This window comes from Erpetoichthys calabaricus, chromosome 12 (assembly GCF_900747795.2).
Source record: "Erpetoichthys calabaricus chromosome 12, fErpCal1.3, whole genome shotgun sequence".
NCBI lineage: Eukaryota > Metazoa > Chordata > Cladistia > Polypteriformes > Polypteridae > Erpetoichthys > Erpetoichthys calabaricus.
In genome coordinates this window covers 41309115-41336269 of record NC_041405.2, presented here as the reverse complement: position 1 = coordinate 41336269, position 27155 = coordinate 41309115, and the positions used below count along the sequence as shown (strand labels likewise).

Here is a 27155-nt window from a genome sequence, read left to right as displayed (position 1 = left end):
CCCCACAGATGCTTGACCCTAAGACCCTGCCCAACACCCAGTCCATGAAAGCATTGAACAGAGTAGAAGCAAGAAAATATCCCTAACGAACCCCAGAATCAACTGGGAAAAACGCAGTATTTTGTGCCTCCACTCTGCACAGTGTTCACAGTACCAGCGTACAAACCGGCAAAAATATACAGCAACTTTGGGGGGATCCCACTAAGTCTCAGGACATCCTAGAGGGAAGCTAAACTGAGTTGAATGTTTTATGAAAATCGATAAAGGCTGCAAAGAATCTTTGCTGACATTTGCATTTGTGCTCCATGAGAACCCTAAGTGCCAGGATGCAGTCAATGGTATACTTCTCAGGCGTAAAACCAGACTGTTCCAGTCACTGGTAAGTGAGCAAGTGATTATGGACCCTACTGAGGATGACCCTAGCAATGACCTTACCCGGCACTGAGAGCAGTGTTATCCCCCTGCAGTTGCCTCAATCCAGGCAATCACCCTTCCCTTTCCAGATAGGGACAACAAGTCCCATTTTCCAGTCAGTTGGAATGATGCCCATTTCCCAAATGGAAGCAAAGATTGCTTACAATCCCAAGAGGACAGCCTTACCACCAGCCTGTAGAAGTTCACCCCTGATACCACAGATCCCTGCAGCCTTCCCTATCCTCAGCTGGTTCACCACCTGTGCAATCTCAGTGAGACTGGGTTTCACAGCTAATTGGAGGATCAGCCTAAAGAACTGGTGTTCCAGAGATGTCCTAGCCAGAGGATCAGCTTTAAACAGCTGCTCAAAGCAGCCCAGTGGGTCACTTCATACTTATCAAAGTGTTTCCATTGTACGCATAAGTCCTATGGCTTTAAGCCATTACCTTACTATGATACTACTAACAGTACTGCAGTCTTTACAACAGACCTGGCTACCATGAAGTGGTTGAATTATTAAATGCATAGCACTTAGCACTTGAACTAAAATCTGTCTCATTTCAGTGAAAAACCTTGTATACATGTAAAACCTTACCATGTGCATGTAACATACTCTAGGTGAAATTCATATTTATTACTGCTGCCTTCTGTAACGTATCAAAAGCCAAAACTGTTGGTCAGATAAATTTACAGGAACAGCCAAAAATACTGTATGCTATATAAGTATGTTTTCTGTTTCCATGCAGATTGATTTCTGAAGAATGGCAAATGCCAAACGCGTGTTGTTCTTTTTGATAAGATTTCTAATTTTCTTAAGTTGTTAAGCAGCTGAAGTCACTTCAGTACAAATGTACTTTTCAGCAGGCCTATGTCGATCAAACACAGGAAGCTCTGCAGTCTACTTGTGACTTTATGCTGTAGGAAGATACATAAATAAATCAAGGTAAATAACATTCGATCTGGCTTTTATATAAGTAACATATAAATGTTTCTTATGTAAAGACCATCACAAAACATAATCACAAACAGGACTTTACATGATATGTTTGTGAGCTCTATAAGCCATGCAGCTTCGATTGGAGGAAGGGTGTGGGGCAGACTGATTGGCAGAATGACGCCTGTCCTCTTGGTGCATCCAAATGGTGTAATCTTTCACCTTTACGCCTGGTTCAGCTGCGTTGTTCTTATATGTGAGTGGACATTTCTTGCGGGAGGTGGGGGGGTGCTTGTGTTCTCTATCGCCGATGTAGAACCCTTGTCCTCATCTAAGTTCACCTCTGTTATAGCACGTCTTTATTTGAAAACAGCAGTGTCAGATCGGGGCAAGCATGAATGCGACCGAGAGAATAAAACTGAATAAAAAAAAAAATGCTAACCTTTACAAGTACCATACATTTACACCGGCTGTTACAGGCTCAAATCAAATATATGTTTTTATTGTATAATAGTAACAATAAGAGCAGCTCACTGCTCAAAATATTTATTTTGGGACACGGAAAGGCTCGAATCTGAGACCTTTTGAATAGTAGTACTACCGCTGTAGTACCAAAGAAGTCACAACACCAAGCCACACTAACCCGATTTCTTTTTCTCCAATTATAGTCTTGAATAAAAGCGTACTTGTTCTGTTATATTTGTACCTTTTGTGAAAGTGCTTACTTGATATTTTGACTTCAGTCTTCACACATTATACACTTCATGTCAAAATTTTGTTGTTAGTACTAAAAATTGGAAAAAGTTTGTCTTTTAAGTATGTGTTCAACATTTCTTTCATTTCCTGTCATCCTACACTTACATAGATCTTTGTAGACACGGAACACACATGAATTGTACAGTATGTGTTCCAAATAATAATATATTTTTTTAGCTTATACAGCTGTAGGTACCTGACTCCCTGATAAACAAGGCTTGAGCTGAGAGAGGTCTTTGCACTTTCTGCAGCAGTGGGAGGTTGGGATAGTAGGCTGCTTGCTGCTTGGGCTTATCAACACATTTACAAGACAAAAGACGCTGACGGAGAGGTGCAAGTGGATTTAAGGTAGGCCGGATTTACAAGTTATTTCGTAAGATTTGGTAATTCTAGTGTTAATTAATAAAACACATTTTAAAAAGACAAAATAACAAATAAAATAATGCTCATCTACTCATGAAATACCAATGAGTTCACATCATAGCAAATCAAATTTTCTTCATCTGCTTACTGTAGAATAAATATTTGGGAAGGCACTAGAACTGATCATCTATACCATCGATCATAATTGCTTCAATTTTTTTTTTTTTTTGGACATTGGTCTTTTAACAAGGACAAAAAACCCTGTAGTACAATGAAAAATTATTTTATAACTGTTATATTTATTAAGATGTCTTAGTAATAAAAACAAAATAAATTTTGCAGCTTTACAGTAAAATGTTCCATTTGGATTACAAGTTTTAATAGAATGGAATGACCTAATCTTTCTCAATAGGAATATCTTTTCTTTATAGAAGCAGAAGATCAGAGCCATTCTTGTCCAAATTGATTTTTTTTTGCACTTAAACTGAGCTTGGAAAAACATTCTCAGAAGCTGCTGTTGAACAGACAACTTGGCATAAAATTTTAGCAATTTTAAACAGTGCTGGGAACGCTAAATTAACCATTAAACTCTTTGATTATATCCAGTATTGTTTGGATGGTATCCTTTGGGCAGTTGTATGCAGAGTGAAATACCCTCAGATCCCTTAGTTAACCTAATCCAACTGATCTGGAATGGCATTGACAAAATTGGTCTCTCTTTTTTCCACTCATAGCGAAAAGACATACATGCAAATATGGGGACAAGCTATCACAGGCACTCATTAATTTATAATGCCTTCCTTGGTGGCAATGCACCGGAGTTGATAGACAGAACATGCTGCGTGCTATGAAAAATAATTTACAAATCTTAAAATTCTTTTGAACCTAAGTAGCAGCTGATAACCACAATAAGCCAACTGGAACAGCTGGTGTTGTAAGCAAAGCGAATGTGTGAAGCTTGTGAACAGACATTACAGTTATCTTCCACATCATACTGTCATGCAAACCAACATGACCAACATGTAAACTTATAATTATTATATGTTTTCTGTATAATTAATAGTAATTATTAATTAATTATGATATATTGACACCTTATCATGATGGAGAGGTTTACATGCTCCTGTGATCCTGGGAGATATGTTGTCTGGAGCAAAAGCTCCTGGCGGGGCCTCCCAAGGCAAATTGGTCCCAGATTAAAGGTGAGACATAAAACGATTCACAGCCCCTAATTACGCAGAGTCACAAATATAAAAAGAGTATCCCACCTGTTGTGGGGTTACTTGGGCCTCTGCCTGGAGCCAGGCCTGGGGGGAGTGTCTGCAGGCGAGTGCACGGTGGCCAGGAATAGCCTGAACTCTAAACGTGTGACTACCCACCTGTGGGCCCAACACTTGCTGGAGGAATGGGGCTGTGTATAACGTGACCTGGGTGGTGGTCAAAAGCAGAGGTTATGGTGGACTAGAACCTAAACACTCAAACTGACTCATGGGACGTGGAATGTTACTTTCTTGGGGCTGAAGGGTAAGGCAGATAAAGATCATAAGGTGAGAGAACTCTTTCTGTTATGGGATAGCCATGGTTTTATTCCTAGATCATGTTTCATCTCCCTTTATTTATTATTTTGTTGACTTGTACATATTAGTCTGTAAATTCTGTTTGTATGTTCTTTCTACAAGTGTTGTTTTGTTGATTAGTCATCCTTTATTGTTTAAGTTATGAATTTATAAGTTGTTTGCTCTATTTACTACAGTGATACAATAAACAACCATGGTGAAAAAAAGACCAATAAGCCAGACTAGGATCTTCATTATCCTGCCTAAAGATAATAAAGACCCAAAATGGCGTTGTCCAAACTGAAATGTTCTAAATACACATAAATACTAAAGCTGCCCTTCAAGGGAGAAGAAGGCTGTAAACCTCAGGCTTGATATATACAACCAACCAAAGAATGTTTATAAATAATTTATTTAGGTAATCTTCCAAGATAAAGAAAAGACAAGGAAAAGGCAAAAATAACGTGTAATGGATTTGCCAAAAAGGAAACCCAAAGCTAACAACTACAAAATGTAACCCAATAATCAGAATGCAATAACTGTTAACAAAAGTGATTGGTACTATTCAGGTCATCAAATGATTTCTTCAAAATGTCACATATATTTATCTGTTTCTGTTTTTTCTCTGGTGCTGCCTTGACATGAGCTTATTCAGTACGAGCAGGAGCACTCAGGTGGCCGGTTGCTTGTGCTATAACAAGCTTGACTTGGAGACGATCGACACGCTTGTGCTGTGCAAGGCATGCACAGGGTACACTGAGAAAAGAAGAGTGTTCTTTGCTCACCTTGCAGAGGAACTTCACCATCGCTTCTTACAAGAAAAGGCGATGATAAAGAGGATGTAACATCGACAAGCTTCTGTTCTAAGACCGCCGCTTCCCCCAGGAAAACAAACTCAGTCAGTGACACGTGCCCCTTCAATTTAATAGTAAGCACAGCATAGAGAGAAGTGTGTACATTGCAACAGGTACACATGTCATAAATGTAGGAAGGACGGTCCTTGGGTGTGTGGGAACTGTTAACATTTGAATTTGATGATTGTATATAGTGCGGAACTGACCTCTCTGTACTATTCTTTCCTCTGCATGTGCTGGAGTGGAAAAGAAACACCACCATGCACCAAAATGTGGAGACTGGGCAAGATCGGGGGGGTGGGGAGGGTGGAGAGAACGTGGCCACTGATTACAACCACAAGAAGGCATGCGAATGAATGAATATGAATAATATGAATAATGTTGCATCTGTGCCACAATGTTTTCCAAAATGTACAATACAGGTCATAAAATGAGTTATTCCAAATATTATATATACCTATGTCTCTGTTTTTTTTGTCAGTGAGGCTTTGACATCATAGACTGTAAGGTGGATACTAATTCAGCATAAGCAGGAACACTCAATAAAACTGAATAAAAAAAATCAAGTGACAGTGAGATACGAAGTAGGCAGATTCACCAGCATTTGTGTGTCAGCTTTTAACCCTCCATATCAGAGAATGTCCAGTTCCATTGACTCAAAACACCACTCACATCTACAGTTATTCCCAGTTTCAAATAAAAACTAACAGCATCAGATCCCTAGGGTGGTAGTATGTATCGTGATCGTGATTGAGAGAATAAAAGTGAAAAAAAAAGGTAACTTTTACAAGTACTATAAATGTACACCGTCTGTTACAGATGCAAACCAAATGTATGTGTGTACTGTATAATATTAACAATAAGAGCAGCTCACTACTGAAAACGGCAAATATATAGGAGACAGTCGAGATTGAACCGGGGACTCTTTATTACAAGTCAGCAAATCTTACCGCTACGCCACAGAAGCTTTTGTAAAAGTGTTTATTTGATCTTTGGATTTCAGGCTTCACACATTATATAGTTTATGCCAACATTTTGTCATTTACTACTAAAATATGAAAAAAGTTTCTGTTTTAACAATGTGTTTACAGACATTATTATAGAAACGGAACACCCATGAAATGCATTTGTTCCAAATATTATTTCCACTCTAAAACTCCACTTTCCACTCTAAAACTCCAGCACTTCACTCCCAGATAATCAAGGCATGAGCTGGGAGAACTTTGTGCACATTCTGCGGCAGTGGGGGGTGGCGGGGGGAATTAAATAGCAGGCTGCTTGCTGCTTGTCTTTATCGGCACATTTACAGTACTAAAGACGCTGATGGAGAGGTGCGAACGGATTTAAGGTGGGCCGGATCTACAAGTTTTTTCGTAGGCTCTGGTAATTCTAGTGTTAAACTATTCAACACTATGATGCCAGTTATTTACTTACAGACTTTCCAATTTCAGCTTTCTGCTATGCCTCATCTTGCCTCGCCAATGCTAGTTTAGAATACAAGCAACAAGAAGAAGTGCAAGTAACAAGTATCTTTCCAATTGCTTCCCCTAACACTCGGCTACTTTTGCTCCTGTGCAAATGAAAACAAGCAAACTAACAAAAAAAGCTTTTTTAAAATCTTGTACTGCTCATTAGCAGCAACTAAAAAATTAAGTTTTTAGGAACAAAATTTGTATTTTAATTAACTCTTACATAACAGTAACATAGCACTATTTACACTTTTTCTTCTAATTAGTATCCTCCTTATTCTACTTTGTTATTCTTATTGATGATCAGATATGTTGTTCTATTACCTTTTTCTCCCCTTCTGCCAATGTCTCCTTCAGTGCCTTTCCGTCCAGGTTGTCCAGGGTAGCCTTTCAGCCCTATGAACCCAGGAGGTCCATTAGGACCAGTCATTCCTGGAAATCCAGCTATGCCTAGAAGTCCTTTTTCACCTGCAGTTGCAAAAAGACAGCTCAATTCAATGAAAATAAATAACACCATTTTTAATTTCTTTTAAAAATGAAATTAAATGTCTATTAGTTTTAAGAACTCTCAGTAAAGCATTAACAATAACTCAGATTCAGCACAGCAGTATGATTTTTACATTATAACATCATTTAGAAATATTTCTATTTTTGCTACAGCTTTAAATGCTTAAGTTATTTGCTATTTTCCAATTTTTTTCCCTTATTCTTTGTAGTCTGCTTCCTTCATTATGTCCTAATAGTAGTGATGGGCTGCTCGATACTGAGGTTTTGACATTGTGTCACGCTTTCAAAGTGCTGGTGCTAGATGCGCTGCTTCAAGAATGAAAAAAGTCAAATTCTCTGATTTTCATCCACAAATGCTTCAAAAATCATTTTCAGACGGTCCTTCAGTGACGGCATCAGACATGGCAGTTGATATTTATGAGGCAATTACAAAAATAAACAGAAACATTACACCGATAATAATTTCTAGGAAGATAAACAACTAATTTACAATTTATAATTTCGTTTCGTTAACAATCCGAATGTGTTCTTGCTCATCCCCACCTATCCCTTGTACATCACACCGGTTCTGGTTTTCGCAGCGTAATTATATTAAAGTAATAATCAGAACACGGCTTATCAGTGCGTATGTACTATATTCTTGTCTAGTTGATGCTTATAAATAATATGTGCAGAAAATATTGCTGTTTCTCTATATATAAATAAATCTATGCAAAATGTATCTTAATTTTTCTCTATACGTCATTTTAATTTTCTATTTAAATAGGTTAACATATTCAGATACGTTGGAGGGTGGCAAATTGAAGCCCCGAGTGGCATGAACTCGAGCTACGCCACTGTTTATATTGTTGGTTAATTTGTTGTTTAAGTTTAATAGATAGATAGATAGATAGATAGATAGATAGATAGATAGATAGATAGATACTTTATAGCCTTATCCATTATAATTTATGACTATAAATTATTAGTTAACACATCTTCTCACTTGTGGCATCAACTTTTGTTACCTGTCCTGTTATACTTGCTGAACAAACAGGACCTGACTTAATGTTACTCGATTATGTTTACCACTTTTGTAAGTCGCTTTGGATAAAAGCGCCTGCTAAGCAAATAAATGTAAATATAAATGCAAAAGATAGAGGGAACCCTTATCAAGTATCATATTCTAATTTGAATTAGTATGAGTTTGTAATATTAATGCAGACTGAGGCTTTCAGACTAGTGGAAAGTAGTTTCATCCATGCAGATACAACAAATCTGTGCAGTGTAGTAAATAAATAATCCCATTCAACTCCATCAAAGGATGTTTCTGCAACCAAAGAAAGTAACACATCTGGCAAATTAGACTTTGTGGGCAAGTAAACTTCATTAAACTGCCACTGAATGTCTGAGGCTGAGTGCCTGCCTTTAATAAATCCGTTCTGGACTGGTAATATTGCTGAGCGAAGCACTTTTTCAGTTCTTCTAGCTGACTTCTGCTAGTATCTTAACATGATGATACAGGAATTAGTTTATACGAAGCACATTTTCTTTGGAAAAACAGTTATTAATATTTGCCGGAATGTTTGGGGTAGAGTTTAACTTTCATAAGCTTCCGTAAAATTTGCTAATAATAATGAAGCTAATTTAAAAAAAATAATTTTATGAAATTTAACTAGGTAGCCATCTGTGCCTGAAGGTTTCAGTCTTTTGAGTGAGTTATTAGCTGATGTTTCTGAAAGTATCAGTGGTTTTTCACATTGTTTTATATTCTGAATAATGAGTTGTGGCATTTTTAGTTTTGAAAATCCCTTTAGCATGCGTCACATCTTCTTTACACGGTGAAGAACAAGAAGACCTAAATGTGTCAGTCATCACTTCATGCTCCCTGATTTTATTTCCAGTTATGTTGGTAAAATCGATTATTGCATTTCAAACTTCCTGCTTGTGGATTTGTTAAGCTAGAAAATATCACAATTTAAACATTAGTTTTTCTGTTTCTATTGATGTCAAGAAATTAAATTCTGATTTCTTATAGAGAACTTTACTTGGAAATCTGGCAAATTAATGATCTGTTCTAGAAAATTCTGTAATCAGTTCTGACGCCTTCCTACTCTATAGTTTGTTTTAATAAGAGAGATATAAAATTATTTCTCCTCTTAAGCCTTCATTGTTTCCCAGAGTGTTCCTGCAGAAACCTCTGAAGATGCACTAGTCTCAAAAAATAATCAGTTTGATTAGAAATGAATTCTGTAAAATTTTCATCTGCTAATGTCCGATAGTTAAGACGCCAGGAATGAGTATGTTGAGCTTAATGATGGAAACTTATAAAAAATAAGAGATGCTTGATCAGATATGATAATAGTGTCAAACTAATTGGATTTGATAGTAAGCAAGAAATTATTATCTATGAAGAAGTAATCAGTTCTTGAGTAATTGTTATTAATTATGGTCGATGATTTCTTCTCCATTCTTGTTGATGATTACTGGTATTGCATTGTGAACTTCTTGTTTATGAATTTGTTGAGCTAAAAGCTTATTAGCTTTTTCTCCGTGTTCATAGTAATGCTGTCTAGACTTATAAATAAGTTGTTCAGTTTCTTTAGTTGTTAAGATGTTAAGTTCTGTATGTAGGGCCTGCCTTTTCCTGTGAAGAGCTTCACTTGGACGCCTGGCTTGTTCTTCATCTATTCTAGTAATTTCATTTCTTAGCTCTGACACTTTCTTGGTTTCTAATTTATTTCTGTGGGAAAGATATGAAATAATCTGTCCTCTTAAGAAGGCCTTTAGAGTTTCCCAGAGTGTTCCTGCAGAAACCTCTGTGGACGTGTTTGTCTCTAGGAAGAAGCTGATTTGTTTGGATATAAATTCTGTGCAGTTCTCGTCTGCCAATAAAAGAGGGTTAAGACGCCATCTGCGAGGTGAGTGTGAGGGGGTTAATGATTTTAGCTCCAAGACTAGAGGGGCATGGTCAGAGATAACAATTGTGTCATATTTGCATGATTTAATTGTAGGCAGGAAATTATTATCTATAAAAAAATAATCAATTCTTGAGTAGCTATAATGCACTGGTGAGTAGAACGAATATGTTCTTGAGTTTGGGTTAAGAAACCTCCAGGGGTCTGACAAGTTGTGGTCATTCAAAAACTGTGTAATTATCTTTGCAGTATTAGATGTCGTCCCCCCTGTCACAGGAGTCCTATCTAAGAGTGGATTTAAAACACAATTAAAATCCCCAGCCATTATAATTTTATGAGTGTTCACATTGGGAATGGATGCAAATAGATTTTGCATGAATTCCTTATCATCAACATTGGGTGCATAAACATTTATCAAAATCATTTTACTGTTATATAAGTTGCCCATGACCATCACATATCTCCCTTCAGGGTCCGACACTACCTCTGATGCTACAAATGGAACTGTTCTATGTATGAGAATTCCCACCCCTCTAGTTTTCTTTATAAAGCTAGAATGGAACATTTGGCCAGTCCAGTCTTTTTGTAATCTGAACTGATCCTTGGTTAGTAAGTGGGTCTCCTGTAGAAATACTATTTTAGCGTTTAAGCCTGTTAGGTGAGAGCATACTTTCTTTCTCTTTAATTCGTGATTCAGGCCTTTAACATTCCAGCTCACAAAGTTAACTGTCCCATCATGGAGACATTGATTCTGAGTTTTTAATGTCATTATAGTTTTAATTGGTAATATGGCAGTTTTAGTCTTAGTTTCAAGATTCCCCATGAGTTATTGCATTTTAGCCTATTGTTGCATTGATATTTATAATTATAAGAATTACAAGAATAGATTAGATATAACCTGCTCTCCTTCTCTCCCCCCCTTTATCCCCCCACCCCCCCCATTTTGCCTCCCCACGTGAGGCTAGATCCCACTTCGCGATGTTCCAGTCCTCTGACATACGAAGAGACAGAGCACGTCCAAAACAAAACAAACCCCACCCTTCAGCGGCGTTACAGAATTAAAACAGAGATATCTTTTGCAGTTAAATTCTTAATACTATCTGCCGAAAATGTTCTCATTAACAATATTTAAGCTTGAAATAATCTTCAGCGCTTTTAAGTTAAGATATTAAGATTAAAAAAAAAAAAAAAAAGAAAAAAAAAAAGAAACAACCCTGGGAATGATTTTAAAAACTAGTCTAGGATAAACCTGGTAATTCCTACTGTAATAGTATAATGGTAATAGTATAAATAGTAGAAAAAGCAATAAACCAAGGGTATGAAGTTAAACAGTCTACTTTAAGGTATAGTAAAATAAAAAAAAAAAAAAAAAAAAAAAAGGAAGAAGAAAAAAAAAAAACCAATCCTACTTTAATTACTTCCACATTTTCACACTCACGTCTAGAACTCTATAACTCTGATTAAAACATAAACATATAAAGTCCAGATAAAAAAAAAAAAAAAAAAAAAAGGGATGTATAATTATAATACCAGTCTCTTTAAACATGGATCCAGAGAGCAGATGATAGGTCCTTCCCGTGCCTTGATAGAATATGGCTCCTTATTAACTTTCAAAAAAGTGTCGGAAACAGCTTCTTTAATTCTTTTTCAGCTTCTTATTTGCTTAAGAAAATATAATGTTGATCTTGAACTTCCACTTTCAGTTTGGCGGGATACAAGAGGCTGTATTTGATATCGGCTTTCCGTAGCAACTTTTTAATGTCGATGTAGGATCTGCGTTTTGCAGCTGTTGATGGTGAGAAGTCGGAAAAAATATGAATAAGATTATTTTCGAATATAATCTCTTGCTTGTGTCTGAGAAGTGCCATCACATCAAGCTTACATCGTAGTCACTCGAAGCGGACAATAAAAGACCTAGGTTTAAAGGCGCTTGGTATCTTTGTGCGATAAGCCGTGGCTATCTCAATATCGAGTTTAAAGTCATCTTCAATTATTTTAGACAGTAATTCTACTGCAAATTTCACTGGGCTTGAGCTTTCTCGTTTCTCAGGTATACCCTCAATTCTTATATTATTTCTTCTGCACCCATCCTCCAGGGCTGCAAGTTTGTCTCCAAGTTTTTTGCATTCCAAGTTCGCAGCTGTGGCTTTTTCATCGGTGTTAGATGCCAGTTGTTCCGCTGTTTCCACTCGAGCCGTGAGTCCCTGCTTAATGTCTTCCAGCTGATCTGAAACGTCATTAATATGGTCATCAAGCATTTTCAGTTTTGAATTAGTTTGTTCAATGTGTTCCACTAATTTCTCCAACATGCCTTTAAAGTTCACATCAAAACGTTTAAATAGACGCGTTTCCTTATCTTTGTTATCCTTCTTGAGCTAAATGGTCACCTTCTTAAGATCATTCGTGTTATCTTTCTTAAGCTCATTCATGGCCGTAACCATGGTAGTGGCCAGTGTAGCGATCATCTCTTTCAGTTCGGACAGTTCGCTTCGGCTTTTGTGCTCCGCGAGTGGAAATGCAGCCCCTGTTACAGTAGGTGCTGCGGGCTCGCGATGAGTAGATGAGAGCATGTCCTGCAGAGCCTTTTCTAGTCTCGAATGATCCTCAGAAATCGGCGATCCATCGCGACCTGTATCACTGGCACCTTCGCTCCCATTTTCACTCTCGACTGGAGACGATACAATGGAGCGGGGTCCCAGGAATTCTGCGCATTCGTCTGCCTGTTCCAGGTCAGTCTCCGTGAGGCCATACCTTGCACTTGCACTCAGGCCGGAAGTCTGTCCAGACTTTGATACAGCTTTAAGTTTCTTTTCCGGTTCTTTCTGACTTTTCTTCTTGTTACTCGTGCTTGTATATTGTAGTGGAAGTTCCTTGGTCGGGTTAAATACAGGATACCTCTAAATAATATGAAATACGTGGGAAAATAAAGCCACTGCTAGCGGAGCTCTGCTTCAGACGTCCATCTCCTATAAACGGACTTCTGTGCAACATGACTTTTGAAATAATATTGAAAGTTGGATTCAACTTCATGGAAGAAACATTATGAATTGGACTTTTTGAGGATCAGATGTTATGTTTGTAATGAAGGACTGAAAAGTATCATACAACCCCAACTTAAAAAGAGCAAATCCAGAACATGGATGTTTGAATTGACTTTCTTTCTTTAATTTCCATACATTTTATGCACAAATTCCTGAACTCTGTTTTAAATATTAAAAAAGCTGAAGAGCATAATTGAATGCTCCACCCTCATTAATTGAATCACACACGTATTAAGCTGAATCTGTAATTTCAATATTCCTATTAGGAGAAAACCATAAATACACTGCAGTTGTGTCTTTGATTTGGTAGGGAAATGATCTGCATGAAGGCCTTTAAATGAGGTGCCTTCAAAAACCACTAATTGGGTATCATTAAGGACAATCTTAAGTCGGGTGTCACTTGTGTCTCATTATAAATAGACAGATCCTGTGTATAAAGCTTTTGGTAGCGATGGGCGGAGTGAAGCCTCAAGAAGCATAGAAACATTTGAATAATTTTTGTCAGAAATCGTATCGAAGCTTCGAAGCTGACACCTCCTGGCCATTTTCATTAATGTTACACAAACACATGATCAACTTCAATGACGTCTGTTAAAACTGTATTGCTTTCACTTTTTCGCTGCTACAGACTGACAATGAAGAGAAGTGTTCGTCAGCGGCTTCCAGTGTCTGATGTCTAAAAAAATATGTATATAACTAACACCGATAGGCAGAATGTAGTACAGTAATCCCTCCTCCATCGCGAGGGTTGCGTTCCAGAGCCACCCGCGAAATAAGAAAATCCGCGAAGTAGAAACCATATGTTTATATGGTTATTTTTATATTGTCATGCTTGGGTCACAGATTTGCGCAGAAACACAGGAGGTTGTAGAGAGACAGGAACGTTATTCAAACACTGCAAACAAACATTTGTCTCTTTTTCAAAAGTTTAAACTGTGCTCCATGACAAGACAGAGATGACAGTTCCGTCTCACAATTAAAAGAATGCAAACATATTTTCCTCTTCAAAGGAGTGCCCGTCAGGAGCAGAGTCTGTCAGAAAGACAGAGAGTAAAGCAAACAAATCAATAGGGCTGTTTGCTTTTAAGTATGCGAAGCACCGGGGCACAAAGCTGTTGAAGGCGGCAGCTCACACCCCCTCCGTCAGGAGCAGAGAAATAGAGAGAGAGAGAGAGAGCCAGAGTAAAACAAAGTCAAAAATCAATACGTGCCCTTTGAGCTTTTAAGTATGCGAAGCACCGTGCAGCATGTCCTTCAGGAAGCAGCTGCACACAGAAGGTAGAAACGTCCGTATCGTCTAGGTGTGCGAACAGCCCCCCTGCTCACACGCCCCTATGTCAGCACAAGAGAGAGAGAGAGAGAGAGAGAAAGTAAGCTGGGTAGCTTCTCAGCCATCTGCCAATAGCGTCCCTTGTATGAAATCAACTGGGCAAACCAACTGAGGAAGCATGTACCAGAAATTAAAAGACCCATTGTCGGCAGAAATCCGCGAACCAGCAAAAAATCCGCGATATATATTTAAATATGCTTACATATAAAATCCGCGATGGAGTGAAGCCGCGAAAGGCGAAACGCGATATAGCGAGGGATCACTGTATACAATAGTAAGAGTTAAACAAAATAAAACGCATCACTCTTGGAGCCCCAGCTCTTTCAATGAATATTCACTTTTACCACTGTATCTTTATTATTGCTCCTGTTATTAATATTGTTATTAACCCTCATCTTTTCTTGAGATCACATTTAATAGCACGACGTTTGGGGTTCCATGGCCCTAAAGCTGTAGTTTAAAAAAAAAAAAAAAATTCAATTGAAAATGAACCTTGTTATTTATCCTTAAATGTTTTCTTTGTTCTGGCTTAATTAAAACGGAATAGACGGAAAATAAAGGTTTATTCCTGTACTTTGCCATGATATAGGTAAGCACATTTGAGAAAGAAAAGGTGAAATCCTTAAATCAACCAATGTTATTATTCGATCAAGTATTGAGATATTTCATTTATTAATACTTTACAATATTTTGTGAAGCACAAAAATAACGAGTTCGCTATGAAGAAAAGGCACCGTCACAGTTGATTGTGGCTCAACTGACTAAGGTGGCTGCTTTTCAAATTCTGCACGTAGTGCAAGTCTAAGTTCAATCAGAATTAAAGAATCATCAAAATTAATAGTAATAAAAAAATCATCAGGAATGAAACTTTTATAACCAATTTCAACTAAATAATTTTGAGAGATACTGTGGAAAGGTCGTGTAAGAGATCTGTTCGGAAATCATCCCCACTTAGAATTGCCATAAAAATGTGATGACTAATTATGGAAGGCAGCTCACGTATTTACATTAATCTATGTTCTATTCATTGTCATTTGATGTCCATGAATCCCGTCAGTGAATAATGTGATGACAAACCCACAGACTGAATTTTCTCTGCTGCACCAAACATTTGTCAAAGGTGTCAATATGGAGCACATCAGAGCGGCTGAGAAACATGCCGCAGATAACTCACCAGCACACTGTCTCAAAGACACACATGGGACACTCCAAGGTGAACATTGCATATATCAAGTGATCCATGTGCTGCACAACTAATTACAATTGTCTTTCAAACAGAAACAGCCGCCACTGTAGACGTCTTTGTGGTAAAAAGAGAACCCGGTGATTTTTACAGAGGTCGGCATTAAAGATCCTTTTCAGTGTTGAGGCAACAAAAAGCAGTGGTATAAACATACCTGGACATGCTGTCGAAAAAAGCATCTGTCTTTACAAGCAGCACTCCTCCCTCGTGAACACATTGTTCAAGGTCTGAAGAGCCGATCAGTAAAAAGTTGTCTTAGTCACAGCACAGTACAATAATAAAACATTTCCTGAAACAAATATGATAGTTGTCCCGTCTGTCTCATTTCTAACCAATCTTCCAGTTATAGAGGCGCAATCCCAGTCACTAACACATTTACCGAGTAGCCCCCCCCCAACAAATTTAAAACCCTAAAACTGCAATCAGCAACCATAATAACAGTTGAAATCTTCACTCAAATGATTTGTTTTGTTATAAACATGAAACAAGATGCTCATTTACATTTGATATATCTTTACTGGGGATGTGTGCCTCCTATGGCGATCCAACCCCACTTCGATAGCACTACTTGCTCACTATCTGTCCATAGTGGAATTTTCTGTTAAATGAAAAAAAAAAAACCAAAAATAGACTCTGAGGTAACAATTCACACTCGATGGATGTGGGACCTGAACCCATGCATGCCTTATTATGGGGCAGCAACACTACTGCTGCACCACTACTGTTGTCAGAAGAGTGGACGTATGTAATGTATGTTTGTAATGTATGTATGTATGTTAAATTGGTGGCACTGACACGAGAGTATCATTGTATTATCCTAATGAAGACGAAAAAAAAAATATATATAGATACAGTATACACTATATGAGCGTTGCACGAAAATGTTGCACGAGGCCAAGAATGGATATTTTCGAGAAGTGAATATTATATATTAGGTATCATCACCTGTATTAATAAATCTCTTCTTTGCAGAATTATGCATTCTACAAGTTGGCATTTGTATGATGTATAATTTATAGTTTTGTTTCTTGTCACTAAGTATTATTGGGCACAATCATTAAAATGTATTGATCATCTACAAACATTCATTTCGCCTGGCAATTCTGTCGAGTTTTTGAACTCTGCTGATGCCATATGTACTTCAAACGGAGCTCGATGAATAATGATTCAAAGCGCTGCGCACTGATTAATGAAATGTGGAACAGCGTCAGATCTGGTGTCAATTTATACTAGCGTTGTTAGTTAGAGTCAGATCAGAAGGGGGGGGGGGGGGGTTTGAGGGAGAGCGTGAACGTGACTGAGAGAATAGAACTGAAAAAAAACTAACTTTTACAAATGCCATACATCATTTACAGCTGATTTGACACTGTTCGTTTTCAAATAGTATTATGTTTTCTGATTGGTACTATTCAGGTCATAAAATGATTTCTTCAAAATGTCACATATATTTGTTTCTTTCTTTTTTTCTGGTGCTGTGTTGACATCGTGCACCAGAAGGCGTGAACTTATTCAGTGCGGCAGGAACACACAGATGGCCAGTTGCTTGTGCTACAACAAGCTTGACTTGGCGGTGTTCAACGCACATGTACTATACATGCATGGGGGGGCACTGAGAAGAGTGTTCGTGGCTCACCTTGCAGAGCAGCCTCCTCGTCGCTTCTTACAAGAAAAGGCGATGGATAAATCAAAGGAGGATGCAACATCAACAAGCTTCTGTTCCAAGACCGGCGTTTCCCCAGTCCCTTCAGTGTAATAGTAACCACAGGACAGAGAGAAGTGTGTACATTGCAACAGGTACACATGTTGTAAATGTAGAAAGGACGGTCCTTGGGTGTGTTTGAACTATTAACATTTCAATCTGGTGATTGCATATAGCACGGAACTGACCTCTCTGTATTATTCTTTCCACTGCATTTCCTGGAGTACAAAAGAAACAGTACCGTGCACCCAAAAGTAGACACTGGCAAGACTGAAAAAAAAAAACGCGGTCACTAATTACAAGCGCAAAAAGGCGTGCAAATGAATAGTATGAATAATGTTGCATCAGTGCCACAATGTTTTCCGAAATGTACTATACAGGTCACAAAATGAGTTATTCCAAATATCATATATACTGTCTCTATATGTCTCTGTTTTTTGTCAGTGCGGCTTTCACATCATGGACCATAAGGTGCATACTAATTCAGCGTGAGCAGGAACACTCAATAAAACTGAATAAAAAAGAATTCAAGTGATGGTGAGATACGAAGCAAGCAGATTCATCAGCGTTTGTGTGTCAGCTTTTATCCATCCAGATCAGAGAATTTCAAGTTCCATTGTCTCAAAACACCACTCACATCTACAGTTATTCCCAGTTTCAGATACTGTAAAAAGTAACCGCATCAGATCTGGGGCGGGGGCTGGGTGTCGTATCATGATCGTGACTGAGAGAATAAAAGTGAAAATAAAGCACTATAAAGTACAATAAATTTAGACTGGCTGTTACAGACACAAATCAAATGTATGTTTTTATGGTATAATGACAATAAGATCAGCTCACTACTCAAAATGGTAAATTTGCTGGGGAGCTGGTTTTGAACTCACAACCTCCAGATTATAAATCAGCGGATCTTACCGCTACCGCTAGCAATGCATATTGTACTTGCACCTTTTGTGGAAGTGTTTATTTGATATTTGGCCATCAGCCTTCACACATTATACAGTTCATGTCTACATTTTGTTATTTATTACTAAAACATGAAAACCGTTTCTGTTTTAACAATGTGTTTAAACAGATTGTTGTAGACACAAAACACACATCAAATTATTTCCCCTTACAATTCTGGGTAGCTCATTTGAAACACAGAGCAGACTTGCACACTAGTTAATGAACCATTTAGCGCGGTTTGAAACACAGAGTAGACATGCACACTGGTTACTGAACCGTCAAGGCGGTCGAAGCAGTGAGCAGACATGAACAGTTAAAGGAGGCTTTGTGAAGTCTCAACACACTCTAAGGCATTTAGATCTATATTTCTAAGAGTCTATCTGACACTTAACTCTCTAGTTATATTTTATAATTTGTATTGACACTACACATTTCAGTTGATATAGCTAAGTGAAATGACAATTCAGGTAGTTGCTGAGAATTCATTATTGTTATTGTGGATTGCTGTGATTCCCTTTGATGATAGTGTCAAAGATATATTGTCATATCAACATTATATATATATATATATATATATATATATATATATATATATATATATATATATATATATACAGTATATATATATATATATATATACAGTAGATTATATATATATATATATATATATATATATATATATATATATATATATATATATATAAAGATTAGATCAATCGTGCAACCTTTCATGCAATGCTTAATTTTCTTCAAAACCGTACGTCATATAGTATATCTCTATAAATATAATTTTTTCGTCTTCAATAGGAGAATACAATAATGATACTCTCATGTCAATTAAACCAATTTAATGAGCATATGTTAAACAAAATATATTGTCTACATCAGCTGCAGTAAGAACAGTATTAGTAGTTCAATTGTGTGGAGCTCATTAATTACCACGATTAGGTGGTTCAATGGTATTGCAACTCTCTCTCAGTCAAAACACCAGAGGTTTGTGTCGTCGATCCTCCTCTTATGAAAAGTTTTTTTTTCTCTATTCCTCCATTTAACAAAAAAATCCACATTGGACCAATAGCGAGCGAATCTAGCAATCGAGGGAAGGGGCATACGCCCCTAATTATATTGTTTCACTGTAAAACGTAACAAGCTTCATATTTGAGTGTTTGGAGACCCTGGTGTCGTACTGAATTTGTATTGTAGGAAAACAAACTACTGTCCAGCATGCCTACATGTGTCTTTTCGTTTCTGATCACTCTAGAGCACTTCCATCTTAGGACAATTTGCTATAAACAGTTTCAGTCAATCAGTGCCTTCCAAACATGCTGCAGGACAGTGTGAACCTTCACTGTTAGCTGCTCAGCTTTTTCGTTTCATTAACTTATATTTAGTTGTTAGGTTATTTACTGTTAAGTGTTGTTTGAGCTACTGTTTAGTACAACAGGTGGCTTACTTAGTTCTTAAATCGATATTGAAATGTACACACAAGCCTCCTAAATTATTTATTGAAATGCCTACATTTAAAGTGTCCATTTTAGGAAGTCGTAGATTTTACTTGTTCCCGTTATTATGAATTATAATTTCTGTGTCACATATTATTAGTTAATACTCACGAGTCCCGCTTCATTGAGATTCTGTTTTATATTCTGTATATGCAAACATTTTAAATGGAACGTTTACTGAACTGACTATAGCAGACTTGTCATCTTCTTAAAATTACTTTATTTTTATGATACCATTAATCATAAGGTCAAAAATCAAGGAGGCTATGAGTTTGCATGGGCTATGCTGTTTCTTTTTTTTTTGTGACATTGTGTCAGTAGAGAGTGTGTGACGTTAACAACGCTTCTTTTTCTTCTTCTTCTTTCGACCGCTCCCGTTAGGAGTTGCCACAGCAGATCATCTTTTTCCATATCTTTCTGTCCTCTGCATCTTGTTCTGTTACACCCATCACCTGAATGTTCTCTCTCGCCACATCCATAAACCTTCTCTTAGGCCTTCCACTTTTTCTCTTTGCCTGACAGCTCTATCCTTAGCATCTTTCTCCCAATATACTCAGCATCTCTCCTCTGCACATGTCCAAACCAACGCAATCTTGCCACTCTGATTTTGTCTACCAACCGTCCAACTTGAGCTGACCCTCTAATGTACTCATTTCTAATCCTATCCATCCTCGTCACAACCAATGCAAATCTTAGCATCTTTAACTTTGCTACCTCCAGCTCTGTCTCCTGCTTTCAGGTCAGTGCCACCGTCTCCAACTCATATAACATAGCTGGTCTCACTACCATCCTGTAGACCTTCCCTTTCACTCTTGCTGATATCCGTCTGTCACAAATCACTCCTGACATTTCACCCTGCCTGCACTCCCTTTATCACCTCTTGCACAATTCCCTTTACTCTGTACTGTTGGTCCCAAATATTTAAACTCATCCACATTTGCCAGCTCTACTCCTTGCATCCTCACCATTCCACTGACCTCCCTCTCATTTACATACATGTATTCTGTCTTGTTCCTACTGATCTTCATTCCTTTCCTCTCTAGAGCATATCTCCACCTCTCCAGAGTCCCCTCAACCTGCTCCCTACTATCGCTACAGATCACAATGTCATCAGCCAACATCACAGCCCACGGGAACTCCAGTCTAATCTTGTCTGTCAACCTGTCCATCATCATTCCAAATAAGAAAGGGCTCAGAGCCGATCCCTGATGTAATCCCACCTCCACCTTGAATGCATCCGTCACTCCTACTGCAGACCTCACCACTGTCACACTTCCCTCGTATATATCCTGTACAACTCTTAAATGCTTCTCTACCACTCCTGACTTCGTCATACAATACCAGAACTCCTCGCGAGGCACCCTGTCATATGCTTTCTCCAGGTCCACAAAGATGCAATGCAACTCCTTCTGGCCTTCTCTATACTTCTCCATCAACACCCTCAGAGCAAACATCGCATCTGTGGTGCTCTTTCTTGGCATGAAATAATACTGCTGCTCACTAATCATCACCTCACTTCTTAACCTAGCTTCCACTACTCTTTCCCATAACTTCATGCTGTGGCTCATCAATTGTATCCCCCTGTAGTTACAACAGTCTCGCACATCCCCCTTATTCTTAAATATCGGCACCAATACATTCCTTCGCCACTCCTTATGCATCCTCTCACTTTCCAAGATTCCATTAAACAATCTGGTTAAAAACTCCACTGCCATCTCTCCTAAACACATCCATGCTTCCACAGGTATGTCATCTGGATCAATTCTTCATCCTCTTCATAGCTGTCCTTACTTCCTCCTTGCTAATCCGTTGCACTTCCTGATTCACTATCTCCACATCTTCCAACTTCTTCTCTCTCTCGTTCTCTTCATTCATCAGCCTCTCAAAGTACTCTTTCCATCTGCTCAACACACCCTCCCCGCTTGTGAGTACGTTTCCATCTTTATCCTTTATTACACTAACCTTCTGCAAATTTTTCCCAGCTCGGTCCCTCTGTCTAGCCAATCGGTACAGGTCTTTTTCTCCCTCCTTAGTGTCCAACCTCTCATACAACTCAACATACACCTTTTCTTTAGCCTTCGCCACCTCTCTGTTCACCTTGCGCCTTATCTCCTTGTACTCTTGTCTACTTTCTGCATCTCTCTGACTATCCCACTTTTTCTTTGTCATCCTCTTTCTCTTTATATTCTCCTGTACTTCCCCATTCCACCACCAGGTTTTCTTTTCCTCCTTCCTCTGTCCATTTGTCATGCTAAGCACCCTTCTTTCTGTCACCCTTACTACATCTGATGTAGTTTCCCAACTGTCTGCTAATTCTAAACTACCACCCAGTGCTTGTTTCACCTTCTCCCTAAACTCAACCTTGCAATTGTCCTTTTCAACTTCCACCATTTGATGCTTAGCTCTGCCCTCACTCTCTTCCTCTTCTTGATCTGCAACGTCATACTACAGACCACCATCCTATGCTGCTTAACTACACTTTCCCCTGCCACCACTTTGCAGTCTTCAATCTCCTTCAGATTGACTCTGCTGCATAGGATGTAAGCTACCTGTGTGCATCTTCCTCTACTCTTGTACATAACCCTATGTTCTTCCCTCTTCTTAAAGTATGTATTCACCACAGCCATGTCCATCCTTTTGGAAAAATCCACTATCCTCTGACCTTCTTCATTCCTCTCCTTGACACCATACCTACCCATGAATGTGTCTCAGTTTGTTCATTAATATATTTTGACAGTGTATTTTAATCAGAATTATTAAAAACATATTACCCATATTAATTTCCCATGTAGATATGTAACATTTGATGAGAATAAATAAAAAAGTAACAACAAATATAATATATATATTGTGGGTTATGGCCCGGACACAGACATGCGGACACCAAAGGTTCAAGCACCAACACACGTCTATTCATATTTGAACTACTATTTACAAGTACTATGCACACACAACCCAGTGCCCCAGCACCAATCACCCTTAAGTCCAGGCCTTTCCAATGCCTCTCTCTCTTTTGACCACCTCCACGTCCTCTTCCAACTGACTCCAGCCCTCGAATGGAGGGAGGCGGCCCCTTTTATCTTCACCCGGACGTGCTCCAGGTGCCTCCCAATGAGCTCCTGCCGGCACTCCCTGGTGTGGCGGAAGAGCCAGCTGTGTACCCGGAAGCACTGCGGGTGTCCCTGGTCTTCTTCCCCCCGGCACTTCCGCCACACACCTACAGGCATCTGGGCGACCCCTGGCGGTGACCACGGGCCCCTATAGGGATGAGCTTCCATCCTCCTTTCCCTTGGTCTCCATAGCCACCAGGGTGGTCGCCCCCTGGTGGTCTGGAGGAGGCATAGTCCCTCCTACAATCCTTCCAGGCATCCCAGCTGGGTACCACTCCCAGCCGCTCGCCACAATATACACAAAAATTCTAGAAATTAAACACATTAATTGCATGCAGCAATAAACTCAGGACTATGCAGAAAAAAGTCTCAAAATCATGATAATCATATGTTATTTGGAAAAAATTCTCTTTTGAAATCCTGTAATAACTTGTCACTGATTGGAAGTGACAGTCAAATACAAAAATGAGTTTTCTTTTTCACTAAAAAAACAAGAAGGTCCTGGTGAAGAGGTGTATGAAACACAAGCATTAAACACCAGAGAAATGTGAAAGAAAAGAAAATGCATTCCTTCTATGTTGCTGTAGGTGTTTTGAGAAACCAACTTTAGTACTGGCGCACAGGTTACAAAGAAAATGTTTTGTTCACTTTTAAGAAGCATGTTTGTGTTCTTTCTGGTTTTCATTGTATTATATAAAAGAAGTAACTTGATATGAAACAAGCAATTAGACAGCACTGTCATGAAAGTCAAATACCATGGAACTCTGCAAAATAAGATTGTAAGTCTTTCTGTCCCACACAACATCAGTCTTTTTCTTCATATTGCAAAGATTGCAGCAAAGCAACAAAAGGTTAAAGTTCTAAAAAAAGATGTATTTTTAATGGCCTACAGAATTTTAAATGCAAACCTGTATCTATAAAGATGACATATTTTAAATATGAAATATTCCACTTTCAATTATTCACTGACAGCCCTGCTACAAACATAAGGACTTCTAACAGGGAATCACTCAGATATAAGATTAAACAATGCTTTACCATATTTTGTGTATAATAATTGAGTATTCCCAGTCTTACTGTGGAGATAACGGAGTATTTCAAATCAATTTCCACAATTTAAAAAGCCTTTTCTATTATGTTTGGTGTTAGATGTTTAACTTTACTGTCATTATGTACACTTAGTGCAATGAAATTCTTGCTTGCATGTGTAACCAAAATATTGCCACTATCCAGAACCATAATCAACAAGTATTAGAACAGCATTGAGTTTAACAGAATGACATGTTTGTGCTTACTGGGTTATGTTTCAATTTGAACCGTACTGTTTTGCGTGATGTGTTTTTGTGGTACACACTGAGTCTCTTTGTGTGAGTAAGTTGTATAGTATCATTGATCTTACCTCCTTGCCAGCAAGGGGTAGTATATTACAGCATGGAACCCATTTTTAGGCGAATGAGACATTGCAAACAAGACCGTAAATTCAACTTACTTAATTTCCATCCTCAGCCACCCCATCTCAACCCAGGTAAATATTTAAAAATGTACTCAGAGCAGAGATCTGCCGCACATAAATTTGTAATAAATTTAGGATGTATAGAAGGTGAAATAACTATTCATGAGCAGCACTTTGACATCTTTTTGACTCCATTACTCACCAAATTCAGACTATTCTGAACTGGAAAAACTACTGGATATTAGGCAAGTAGTCATCATAAAGGAGCAACTCAATAAATAATGTTTATATTTGTTAGGCTATTTTGATGGTGCCAATAAATCAAGGTTTAATAAACTTCCCAAAAAGTATATAATTACCTTTACGACCTGGAGTTCCATGTCGTCCATCTTGACCTTTGGGCCCAGAGATACCCTGGGGACCTCTCTGACCCAGGGATCCCGGACTACCTGTCAATCCTGGAAGACCTTTCATGCCTGCTGGACCAGGGGGTCCATAGTCCCCAGCTAAACCCTTCAAACCTGAAAATCCTGGGCAAAAAGATAAACAGTTTAGTTACAAGCAGACTGTGTTGTAAAAGGCAGCTACAGATAATTCTTAAAAAACTCTGACTGACTTAAAAAAAACAAAACAAAAAAACATGTAGATGAAAACTTCAGGAATTTTTCCCCAGTCTTACAGTTTGTTACAGACTGAGTCAGCTCCACAATCCTTGGTAACACTTGAACCCGGAACTGTCAATAACATGACCGGGATGAGCAGGGCAAATGAGGACACAGATAGTCAGCAAGAAGATGATGAAAAAGTGCAATGTGCTTTTATTTTCAAACAGCAGTGTCCATCCTTAATGTACAGTGTCAATGTTCATCATAAAAATAATTCCCCAATAAAAACAAGTGTTCTTGTGGAGGTTAAAAACACTAATAAATAAGTTCAAAAGCACCACCTTAAACCATGCAGATATTCCATTTCTTCCAGCCCAATGCATCCTTCTCTACTCGTCTCCACAACTCACCACATAGGCTCTTCCCAACTGACAGAGACATTATCAGCTATGGTCCCTTCCACTGGGTTCTCAAGGCGGGCTCCTCTATTAGCATCTGCTACAGATTTCTAAGCCATCCATATGTCTTCCTCTTATGCCATCAATGGCATCTGTGAGATCCTAGGAGGCTACCCGATTGTGTTCCACTACTTCCAGATGTTTAACGGAAACCAATCCACCCTTGGAATGCCAACCACTTGCTCCTCCATGGGGCCACCACCCACATACCTTTTCACCACAGCGCTCGCTTACACTTCCCTACCGTGTCTTTGATTTTCTCTCACCATTCTGAACCTTCCCTGTACTGCTCGGGCTCTCCTTTATACATCCATGGGTGCAGCATCTCAGTTTTGAATAAAAGAAAGTCAATGAGGAGACTAAAACCAATCACGCACATGTGCAAGTATGATCAGCCCCAGTCACCACATCAAAAATCACTGAACTGCACAAACCCAAGGAGACCAAGCTGCACCATTTTTGAAAAACAAAAACCTGCTAGCAGCCACAGACTTTAACATGCTTCACCACGCAGTTCCTACACCTGTTTATCTCTTAATGGAGTCTGAACATTCTCCCCTTGTCTCCAGTGTGAATTTTCTTCAGGGTACATCATTTTTCCTGATGCAATTCCTAAGACATCAAGGTTGGATTAATTGCCGATATGAAAACTTCCTTTGTATTATGATTGTGAGTTGAGAGAGGGTGGGAATGTGAATGAATGGGCCCTAACTAAGGTTGGTTTCTACCTTACCCACTCTTACTGGGATAGGTCCCAGCTCCTTGCAATACTAAATTAGATCCAGTGGGTTTATAAATGCTATGTTATATCATATTAAATTACTTTATTAAACATTATAACACCAATCTAGACAAGAACAGGCCATGCAGCCCAACAAAGTTTGCCACTCCTGTTCACTTAATTCTTCTGAATAACATCAAGTCTAGTTGTGAAAGTCCTTAACACTAGAATCCCTGAAGCCTACGAAAAAACTTGTAATCCCGAGCCACCTTAAATTCCTTTGCACCTGTTCTTTGGCATATTTTGTTTTGCAAATGTGTCGATTCTCTGGCTATCCCATCCCCACACCAACGTAGCTTTATTCGTACACCAAGTTCTCCCAGCTCAAGTCTGTTTATCTGGGTGAGAGCTGCCTTGAATTGTATAGGGTAAATACTGTATCGTTATTTGGAATACGTAGTACATTTTATGTGTGTTCTGTGTCTACAACGATCTGTGTAATTGTAAGATGACAGGACATCTGAGGCAAGAAATGTTGAACACATAACTAGAACACAATCGTTTTCATGTTCTAATAATAATTGGCAAAATGCTGACATGAAGTGTGTAATGTATGAAGACTGAAGTCCAAATATCAAATAAACACTTTCACAAAAGACACAGATATACCAAGTGCGCTTTTTTCAAGAATTTAACCAAAGTAAAAGAAAGTGGATAGGGTATGACATACACACCCACATACAGTATATGTCTGTTTGGCTGGTGTAGAGGTAAGAACTGCTGTCTCCAAGTCAAAAGGTGCCAGATTCGATTCTGGGTCTTTCAAGCACTTAATTGTTTTGAGTAGTGAGCGGCTATTATTATTACTATTATAAAATAAAAATATACATTTGATTTGAGTCTGTAACAGCCGGTTTAAATTTATGGTACTTGTAAAAGTTAGCATTTTGTTTCATTATTCACTTTTATTCTCTCAGTCACATTCATGCTCCCCCCAATCTGACACGGTTAGTTTTCAAATACAGACGTGCTATAACAGAGATGAACTCAGATGAGAATGAGGGTTCTAGATCAGAGAAAGGGAACAGAAACCCTACCCACGAGAAACGTCCACTCACATATAAGAGCAACACACCTGCACCAGGTGTAAAGGTGAAAGATGGCACCTTTTTGTTTGTATGTAGCAAGAGTTCAAGCATCATCCTGCCAGTCAGTCTGCCCCACACATGTCCTTCAACAAAATAGCTGGGCTTACAGAGCTAGCCAATGTATCATGCAAAGTCCTGTTTGTGACT

General features: G+C 38.5%; 2 protein-coding genes across 2 annotated transcripts in view; one reads left to right on the top strand and one right to left on the bottom strand.

The window, feature by feature from the left end:
• col4a6 (collagen, type IV, alpha 6) overlaps positions 1-27155 on the bottom strand; it is a 542265-nt gene that overhangs the window by 174970 nt on the left and 340140 nt on the right. The window contains exons 28-29 of the mRNA XM_028815433.2: positions 24436-24606; positions 6671-6814 (exon numbers count right to left, since the gene is read on the bottom strand). Of these exons, the coding sequence (XP_028671266.1) occupies positions 6671-6814; positions 24436-24606 (315 nt within the window). The remainder of the gene's footprint in view (positions 1-6670; positions 6815-24435; positions 24607-27155) is intronic.
• The window catches only part of LOC127529743 (craniofacial development protein 2-like), a 928907-nt gene that overhangs the window by 639631 nt on the left and 262121 nt on the right, over positions 1-27155 (top strand). The gene's annotated exons all lie outside the window — the stretch shown is intronic.